The sequence below is a fragment of the Pholis gunnellus genome (genome assembly GCF_910591455.1).
Source record: "Pholis gunnellus genome assembly, chromosome: 4".
In the NCBI taxonomy this organism is placed as follows: domain Eukaryota; kingdom Metazoa; phylum Chordata; class Actinopteri; order Perciformes; family Pholidae; genus Pholis; species Pholis gunnellus.
In genome coordinates this window covers 6,496,632-6,506,845 of record NC_136530.1, presented here as the reverse complement: position 1 = coordinate 6,506,845, position 10,214 = coordinate 6,496,632, and the positions used below count along the sequence as shown (strand labels likewise).

General features: G+C 44.7%; 1 protein-coding gene across 1 annotated transcript in view; it reads right to left on the bottom strand.

Annotated features, from left to right (window-relative positions):
- Nucleotides 1-542: 542 nt before the first annotated feature.
- sema6bb (sema domain, transmembrane domain (TM), and cytoplasmic domain, (semaphorin) 6Bb) overlaps nucleotides 543-10,214 on the bottom strand; it is a gene marked incomplete at its 5' end in the record, with an annotated part of 59,468 nt that continues 49,796 nt past the window's right edge. The window contains one exon of the mRNA XM_079158227.1: nucleotides 543-1,693. Within this exon, the coding sequence (XP_079014353.1) occupies nucleotides 786-1,693 (908 nt within the window). The 3' untranslated portion in view covers nucleotides 543-785. The remainder of the gene's footprint in view (nucleotides 1,694-10,214) is intronic.

The following is a 10,214-nucleotide window of genomic DNA, read 5'->3' as shown; positions in this document are numbered from 1 at the left end:
TCTGCGATTGTTTATAAAAAAAGGGAAAATAATGTTAACGTCAACCTCCTCCGTACAGAAATGTCGTTATATAGTTATACTTCACAGTTAAGACAGGACACTGGTTGGGGTTGTCGTGGCCACTCACATTCACACACAAACACGCACACACGCACACAATCACATACACACACACACACTGCATGATTCGTTGAGAGTCACTGCCCTCTGGCACGGCTACAACAGTTTTAGTCTCATCTGAAATCCAAAGTAAAGCACATTGTTGTCTGCTGGATGCCACTGGCACAAAAACAAAACAAAAGCCGAAACAAAAATTCACACTCAAAGAAGAACCTTGGTGTCAAAACGGTGAACAAAAATGGTGGAGGGAGACCTTTCACATTTGGCGCTGCGAGGGGAAATTGTCTTTTTTTTTCAAATCTCCACACTCTCCTTTGAGAAGATTCCCTTTCCTTTGCACCCCTCTCTTTGCCGTACTGTTTGTCCTGTGGTGCCAAAGTCAAGCTCTGCGGGTTGTACCACTTACAGAGCAGAGGGGTGCACCTCATAATTAAGAGCAGAGGAGCGGAGACGTGAGGAGAGTTTGCTCCTCTTTTTCAACTGTCTCTTTGTCTCTCTCGTCAGTCAGCTGAATGACGTCAGAACATTGAATGACAGTGAGAGAGGACAGACAGGGTAAGGTTGGACCGGGACAGTGAGTCTTGAGGGGTTGATTTATTCCAGTCTGCTGTTGGAGGGAATGGGTGTTCAGAGAGAGCTTGGTGCCGGGGCTCACGTACTTTGCCTCACTGGCCACTGGGGGTGCGCTCTCCCATGTTCTTCCCTAGAAGATGGCTGAAGTCAGCCAGTTCTCCCAGCCCTCGAGGCCCGTGCATATCTGGCCTGATGAGGCCCGGGCGCTGGGAGTGATAGGGCACTCCATTGTTGCTGTTGTAGTTGAGCGCCTCGTGACTCCAGCGAGGCTCCCCATAGTCCATGTGGGGCGTGGGAGCGGACACCACCCTCCGTCGGTCGGGGGAGTCCTGCGGCGTGGCGGGGTAGATGTAATCGCCCGCCGAGTTCCTCAGGGTGCCGCTGGGCCGACCGCCACCGTGCTCCCCTCTCTGGGTGGCTAGGATCAGGTAGCGTTGGCGCTCTGTGTGCGGGGGCAGCACGACCTCCCCCGGGTCCTCTATCCGGACCATCCCTCCACCCCCTCCACCTCCATGCAGGAACTTGGAGCTCAGGTAGATGACAGAGTTGTTGGGGCAGGGAGTCCCCACAGCGGTGAGGAAGGTCTGGCTCTGGTCCCAGTCGCCGTCTGGGAGGCGCATGGACCGTTTCTGCTGCAGCGGGGTCTGCTCCGGGGTGGGCAGCAGGCCCGGGTCCATCTCTCCTTTAGTCCAGCCGTTGGGCATGACGAAGGGGTTGTCCACCTGTGAGCGCCGCCTCTCGCCGCCGCTGGTTCTTGTTACGCTCATTACTGACCCGCTGCGGCCCTGCCCCAGCATGCTCTGCTCTTTGTCACTTTTGCGGCGGGTGCCGCCGGCTCCGGAGCCTCGAGAGTGGCGGTGGCGGTGACTCATGATCCAGCAGACGGTGAGGCCGGAGAGGATGGCTCCTGTTGCGAAGGCTGAAACAGCAGACACCACCAGCAGGTTTACAGACACCAGGCCATCAGGCTCCTCGATGAAACTCTCTTGGAGCAGCAATCCTACACAGAGAGAAATACAATCACAAAAGGAAGTCCATCAGTCAACTGGTGGAAATAGCATCAATATTTCCTGTATTAAATATGTGGGAGTTAACAAACGGCGAGACAAAATAGCCCATTTTCTCTCTCTCCCTCTGTGGGTGGGAATGGTCGTATGCCTTCCAGCTAAGGTATAATTGCCTTGATTACGTAAAGTGGATGGTGGCTTTAATAGCTGTAATAACTGTCTTCCTGATTGAGAATAGCTCTTAACCCTAACATGTTTCACAACATTAGCTTTACAAGGAGAGATGACAAGTCTGGCATTAACGGTGAGTAATAATTCCAAGGTTTCATATTATATATATACCAGTTATACTTCCCTAGATGTTTCTGTTGTACAGTATACACTACTTGTGAATGATAAGTATTTCCATTAAAAACAGTACATGTAATAATCTATTAAGCTTATATAAAACACCTCACAAGCTGGATACTTCTCGGCTTTTTGCCCAAACACAGTAAAGGCAGTAACATTGTCAGCTTTCACTGATATTCCTCCCTTGTGCTGCATCTATATGCCAAACGCTGTCAAAAGATGAACCTAAGGCGCCGTGTTTTTAGAAAAAAGGGTAAAATATCCACAGACAACACCATCAATTTCTGTATTTCTTTTATACAAAAACATGATGAACCCGAGAGAATTATTTATGAATTATTGAAGATGTGAGTACAGCGAGACCACAGCGCGGGCTGCCATGGATCAATTAGGAAAATGCCAGAAGAAAAGTTGTTCTTTGCCGCGTGAGCTCCCGAGACCAACACCAACGAATACAATGACATTGGGAATTGAATTGGGAAGCAGATTGGAGAAAAACAGACGAAGGAAAGGGGCGGGTGTTACAGAGAGAGAGAGAGAGAGAGAGAGAGAGAGAGAGAGAGAGAGAAACAGAGAGAGAGTGAGTGAGTGAGAGAGTGAGAGCGAGAAAGAGAGAGAGAGAGAGAGAAGTTGCCTAAAGCAAACTTGAACATTTGGGGCCTTAGACAAACATAGTAATAGTTGTTAAATTACAGCACAAATAGCAGCAGAGGGAGGACTGTCTGCACAAGGACAGTGAAATAAATCCTTTCTCACAGAAAATAAATGGATGTCATTAATAGACATCGGGAGCCACTTACTCACTTCCACACAGCACCGGGAAGGAGAACGGAAGACAGAATAAACATACTGAGAACAGCAGCGTCTTTTTAAACAAACATACTTTTATTGTCTGACAAATTCATTTTTAATGGGAACAAATGGAGCTGGTTGTGGTGCAAATACGCTAACATGAGGCAGCCTGGTGGTTAATTAATGTGGCCTGTGGCTTGGTATAATAAACTGTTACTCTACACATTGACATTAAGCCGGGGAATGGCATAAAACCCTGTGCGACACCACTGAACTGCGGCGCTATTGTACACAATAAAAGGAGCAGTTTACCAAAACTAAAAAATTGAAAAATCTGTAAAAAAATTCAAATGTATTTTGAATGTCTTTTATCACAAAGTAATCTTTCAAGTTTCACATCATTTTTGGAGGTTTAGGTACATCTGATTAAGCTCGTCCCAAGCGCTTAGAGCTCAAAGCTGGTTTCCTGTTCGTTGACCACAAAAAATAGATTCATTAATTCATTTCGAAAAGTCACATTTTCCAGATGCTGGCAACTGTGCTTCGGCAGAAACAATCTCAATGAAAAGTAAGTACATTCATTTTTCTTGGTGGTCGTGATCGTTTCAAAGACAATAGAAAAAAACCCACTAATGTGGTAAAAACACTAACAGCCTACTATGAGGCCGCACTTCAGCAAAGCTGTGCTAAATGCTAAAGTCAGCATGCTAACATGCTCACAATGGTAATTGAGGTCGCAGGTAGTAACATTTAGCCTGTTAGCATGCTAATATTTGTGTATTAGCAGCACACATAAAGTACAGCTGAGGCTCATGGGGATGTCATTAGTTTTGCAGATATTTGGTCATAAACCAAAATATTGGACAAATTAACATTGTGACCTGATGATGGTGCTGAATGAAAACGGATCACCAACGTTTTTACAAATCATTCTGAATCAATCGTCGTCGAGACGTTTTACTAAAAATCACAGACGTCAACCTCATGGTGGCGCTGGAGGAAAAGTCAGGATCATCAAACTCATGGATTTCTGTTTAATGGCAATCCAAATAGAAAGAGATGTTGCTAATGCGGCAAAAAATATATAATTTTGTCAAACAGAAGCCTGAACCACACCTAAAGGTAAACTACTATATAGATTAAAAATGACCGAGTATAAGGGAGACTGCATAGCTCCACAGCAGTGGCCTTAAAGCAAAAATGCACTCTAAAGAGTCCAGACAACAAATAACCAGAAATATACTAAATCATTCAGCCATTGCCGGTCACTTGCAATTTAACCTTAAAGCCTCGACACTTCCGATGCCACTCCATACTCTCAACAGGTTTTGCAGTTTCCATCGACTCAGACCTGACATTAATCAACCGGCCTTGTTGGTCAATCAATGTCCTTTTCAGCACTAATTAGTCCTTTATCACCGATCCAATACGCTCGGTGATACACGTGGACACAGGCCTTAGTTCCAGCCTGATAATTATGTGGCATGCACAGTTCAGTTCAGTTCACAGTCAGACAAATCCTCCTGAATAACCGGAGATCACATTTCATCAGCGGGATTGTGTTTGCTCTTAAAGCATATTTGTTTTAATTTGTGTTTGTTTGCTTGATAGCACAACGTCTTCTTCCCTCATTTCACATGAACTTCCTTTTTTCTTTGCTTTTCCTCTTCCATTAATTCATCACTGCCTCTGGATATTCATGTTGGAATTGTTCAGAGGAATTCTTTCGTCAACACTTTTTATGGCGCTTATGTCTTTAATAAACATACTTATAAATCGTTATAATCTGCTTATAGTACTCTGTAATTATAGTCATAAACTCATACATATTCATAATGCTTTAGAACAATACGATTTAATTAATAACACATTATAAGGCATTTTATGATGACACATGTCAAGTATCATAATACTTAATTATTGCTGGTTTCTCACTGATTATAAGTTACTCAAAGTAGTCATTGTTCTCAGTGAGTAAAGTGTGTTATTAATAAATTATAGACATCAGTGCAATAGAAAGTGTTACACATTTTCTTTCCTGAAGTAGGTTCTTGTGTGTGGAAAGTGTTTATTTAGTATTAAGATTTATTAAGGCGTTTAGTTTAGCTCAACGGGATGTAAAAACTTGATTGCTCAATATCTCAAAATTGCCCTGAACACGGATGGCAGCTCGTAATTCAGATCTCACGACGTGTTTTTCTTCACTCCGTTCGCTCATGCTGTCACACAGCTCGCAGTTACATCAGCCTTTGCGTTTTTCATTTCATTTTGTGTACTTCTAAGTGTATATTGAATTGTTTGTTCGTTGGAAGTTCTTTTCGCCTTGAACACATTGTTGGCGTCTTCGTTGCATGCAGCAGCCTAACAAAACCCAGATCCGTGCCGTATTTATTTTCATGTTTCAGGACAATGTTCAATTTGGAAAGACTGCTAGTTTCAATTACATTATCTCCAGTCTCCTCGGCGAAAAGGGTGTTTGTGAGAGCAGCAGATGCAAAGAAAGGCATTTTGGAGGATACCATCATGTTCATTTACAGTGTCCACACACACACGCACGCACGCACGCACACTGGAGGAGTTTGAAAAGTCAGGTAATGAATTGATTCATTGCTGGATGTTTTTTGGAATAAACCGCAGCCTTGATGACTTTGTAAACAAAAACGAAGCGCTGCTGCAACAACAGAAAATTCAGAGCAAGGCTGCAACATAACGGCGTAAAACCGCAAATCCCCTCTCTCTCTCTCTCACACACACACACACACACACACACACACACACACACACATGTGCGCACACACACACACACACACACACACACACACACACACACACACACACACACACACACACACACACACACACACACACACACACACACACACACACACACACACACATCACATCTGGAATTGTTCTTGCTGTACTCAGCTGCAGAGCTTGTAGATATTTCTCTAACATTTACCTCAACTGTGGTCCGGGGTTGCTGTGTGGCACTTCAGATTAAACTCTGCACGCTGCAATAATACTGCTGTCATCCTCAGGCAGCAGGAGAGGACTTGACAAGTGTGTGTGTTGGTGTGGCATTCTGTGTGTGTAGCTGTAGAACAGAGACAGGCTGGCCTTCTCACACTCAATATGCTTCTTCGACTCTCTTTCTCTTTGACTCGGACATTCAGATCACGTTGATTATTTCTTTTGTGAATTTATTTTATTCCCCCACACATGTCTGTCTTTCTTGGATGCACAAGATGCAGACGGAAATCTGTAGCAAGTGGCAATAAGCTGAATGAGCTGATGGAAAGGAGAGGATAGATGTGGTAGTGTGTGTGTGTGTGTGTGACAGCAGGCAGGTTTCCATTCATCCTATCGAGAGGTGACAGTAGAAGCAACAGTGTGCACACTCTCCCCTCCCTTCAACTCCTTCTCTCCTCTTCCAATCCTGCTCACTTATTAAAGCTTAATAGAAGCCAACGGGCCTGCCTGTCAGCCTGACGCACACTGAGCTGCTTGTCTTGAGGCTTCCAGCTCCAATTACAGCGTAACAATGAGGAGAGTGGAGGAGAGGAGAGAGGTGTAGCGAGGAGGACACGAGGAGAGGAGAGGAGAGAGAAGGAGAGAGGAGGCCGGGAGGAGAGGAGAGGAGGGGGTGAGGGATTTAATATGGAAAAGGGAGGAGAAAAGGGAGGAGAAGTGAGGGGAGAAAAGGACATGAGACAAAAGAGGAGAGTTGAAACAAAAGAGTTGAGAAGATGAGAGGAAGACACAGCTGAAGAAAAGAGTAGATGGTTGGGAAGGGAGGAGAGGAGAGGAGAGGAGAGGAGAGGAGAGGGATCTTTTATGGGTTGTGGAAAAGGGAAGTGAGGAGAGAAAAGGACATGTGACCACAGAGAAGGAATTAAAACATAAAGTTGAGAAGATGAGAGGAGGACACACCTGAAGAAAAGAGTAGAGAGGAGTAGAGGGCATTGGTGAGGATTAAAGAGGTGAAGAGGAGAGGGAAAAGGGCTCCAATTGGATATTTGTGAACAATATTCAATAAACTGCACATTTGCAGCAGTTACTTGTCGAATTCAAACTACAAAGCAGCTTGCACATAGTTAAACGGTCTCATTGGTATTCGATTTCCTTTGTCTCTGCCCCACAGTCATCTGTTCCTTCACACCCTGTATCATCCTTCCCTCCCGCCAATCCTCCTGTTTGCTGTTAATCCCCTCGTATCTCTCTCTCTCTCATACCCGACCACTCCTTTGATCAGCAGGGGTGGCGGCACCATGGGAGTAACGGCTTAAAAATCCAGACGAGAAGTAAAGAAACTTTCACTCGCACACTTCCAGATCAAGGACGTTCCCGCACGATCAAATTGAACATCTGCGTGACAAAGTGAAGTTTCCGTTACACGGCGAATGTGACAGCTGCGCTCATGTTAATCTGGGTGATTTTTAGATTTTTCCCTCATGTCTTCCGCTCTCATTTATCCCTCCGTTCTGCCGGTGAGTAAGGGAAATTAATGAAAAGCCCTGCTAGCTCAATGTCAGTTGTTAAACACTTCCCTTGATTAGAGCACTGGCAGAGGACTCTGTGAATCTGCTCGGCCCTCGCTCACAATTCGGCGGCACTTTCGACAATGGCCTCGTGAACATGTGTGTGTGTGAGATAAAGACCGAGAGTCAGACGCAGTGGAGGGAGGGAGGAGGGTTTTTAACCCATTTATCTGATTAGAAGCGCCCATCAAACGGATGATCACAGTTTATTCCAACTTGGGTCTAATTTTCATAGTTTTGGCAATCGAGGATGATAGTGCACTGTACTCATCAAAGTAATTGCCGAAATCTGGGAACACTGTAGCATCATTACAATGAAGTCTGGCAAGAAACGCGAGCGTTCAAACGATCAGAGAAGCCGACGTTCGAGCCGGAGAACCTCTGAGGGATCATGTTTAAAAGGCGAAGAAGAAAAACATATTTCTAATAAACAAAATGTTCTTCTTGTGAACTATTTGAGAGCTTTGCCTCCCCCATGCCTATAGAAATCGAACACATTAAACAATGTGAAGGGAAAGGGACTCTTTGGTTCAACAGTTCACAACTCATAATAATATGCAAGGGTCACAAACCAAAAGGTTGGGAACCAATGAGCTAAACCACTTTATTATTTATTATAGGTAAAACTTAAAGATGTAGGTCTTAATCCCTCATTGCACAGCAAAACTGTGTGTGCTCATAAAAGTGTGACATAAGTGTGACAATAAAGATAGGCAGGAGGTCAGTTTGCTAACTGGATGTTTCTGCAGACAGGAAATTATTAATATGCCTTTGTTTTTTCTTCCAAAAAAGTTTGTCCAACTCTTGAGTTAAAGCGTGGACGCTTGTCTGACTCCTCGTGTTCCTTGTCTAGTTGGATTTCTTTATAGAGAAGGTTGTTGTGATCCCAGAGCTCCGCAATTAACAATTAAAGCTGCTCTGTGAAACACAAAAAATAAAGTCAAACCATGTCCTTCTTTTGCACTTGCTCTTGCACTTTCCAAAACTGAACTGTGTGGATGTGAGAAATCAAACAGGATTTCACCTTCCCTCTTTTGGGATTTTTCACACAACTATTTCTGTCACTCTTCATGCGTACAAACAAGTGCAAGACTGTGAATGCCTTCTAGGAGAGTAAATGTGCAGCGTTATCCCCATAATGACATCGATTCTCTTCTCTCTCTATGACGAGTGGCTTCAGACTTCTTTGAGTGAATCAGAGCAGCCATACACACTGTTGATCTACGACGTGGTTGGACAACATGTTGCACAAACTAGTTTTATTTATAGCAAAACACGACACTTATTATTACTGATCGTCATGACCAAAATTACCAAAACCATGTTGTAATAAATTTAAAAATAATTCGATAAAAAACAAAGCCTGTTTCATCGGCTCGCCCTCTACACCGGGTTTTGACCACTGCCTGCAGGTTTCAGCTAGTTTAGATGTTAACAAATTAATATTGGAACTATTTGAAGCTTCCTACAGTTCAATAAGTTCCGTCATCAAAAGCCAGGCAAGGGAACTTTTATGCAGTTTGAGAGCTCGAATACATGTATTAGAAACGCAGCACATCAAAACAGAACAAAGAGACTTCACAGCATCCCGGTGGACCTGTCGATGCCACGAGCGCACACTTCTGAGCTTGATAGGTTACGACTCTGTCAGCGTACCGCCCCTGATCTGAGGGCCTTTCATCTCCAGAATCCACCATTTCTCTGCATGTTAATGTGTTTATGCACGCAGTGACGGCAAGGATGCACGTGGCAAAGCACGTGCGCCATTATGTGAATAGGCACGTATAGATGTATGAATATGTATGCGTGTGTGTTAATAAGTGACTGCGTGCGCTGCCTGCACCCATGGCTCAGTGATTTTGCTCATTATCCTCCTCTCCTTTTCTTCCATTAAAAGACTGCAGGCACTGTTTTGTTCCTTGTTATTAGCACGTCTTCCTCCTTCCTGCAGTCTTGCTGCTTTTCCCCGCCCCCCCTCCCACCATCCCCATCACTTCTCTTTCAGCACATACGCTGTCTATTTCACTCTCTATTTCCACTATTGCATCTCTCACTCGTTCACACTCTTTCACACACAGTGCGCCTCATGCTGCGCGAGCTGCGAGGCTAACGCCGACGCGTGTGCGAGGATGGAAACAAGCTGAGAAGGAATTAAAGCTCTTTGAAAAGAAGCAGGAACTCTGCAGAGCTCCTTACTCGGACTAAACCTCGCTTGCTCGTAAACTGTGTTTACTCTCGGGATGATTGTAAAGCCATTTACAGTCCCTCCCTGACAGCGTTTTCAGAGCACGGCTGCTGCTGGAGAGTTCTGCACGACTCCCTGGTTAAAGAAAAACAACAACCTCAGCTCCTGAGGGCTAGTCGGACGTGCCCGACCGATCAATACGTTAAAACATTTATGCGCAACGGCCATGTGTTTGCAATTAAAATTCCATGAAATCTCCACCGCAAAACCTACTCTTAATAGATTCAGGACTTCAGCCGGGTCTATTAGCGAGGGCAGATCAGGTTTTTGAACTGGCTCAGAGTCAGGGATTGTAATGATGACTGCATAATCACATACCTGCACGACTCTCTTGCTGCCTATACATTCCTCTCCTCCACCTCTAAGCTACGCAGTGCATCTTCATTTTTAACTCTCGCCCTCTTCCCTCATCTTGGTCTCTGTCTCCCTTTCCATGCTCACAGAAAAATCTCTGCTTGGGGTGAATGAATGTAAGCCTGGGGGGGGGGGGGAGCACTGCATGTTAAAATCATCAGAGGGAGGGGGTCTGACTCCCTCCCGTTGCCCATAAATGCTTTTTTTTTTTTTTACAGCCAATGCTCACGT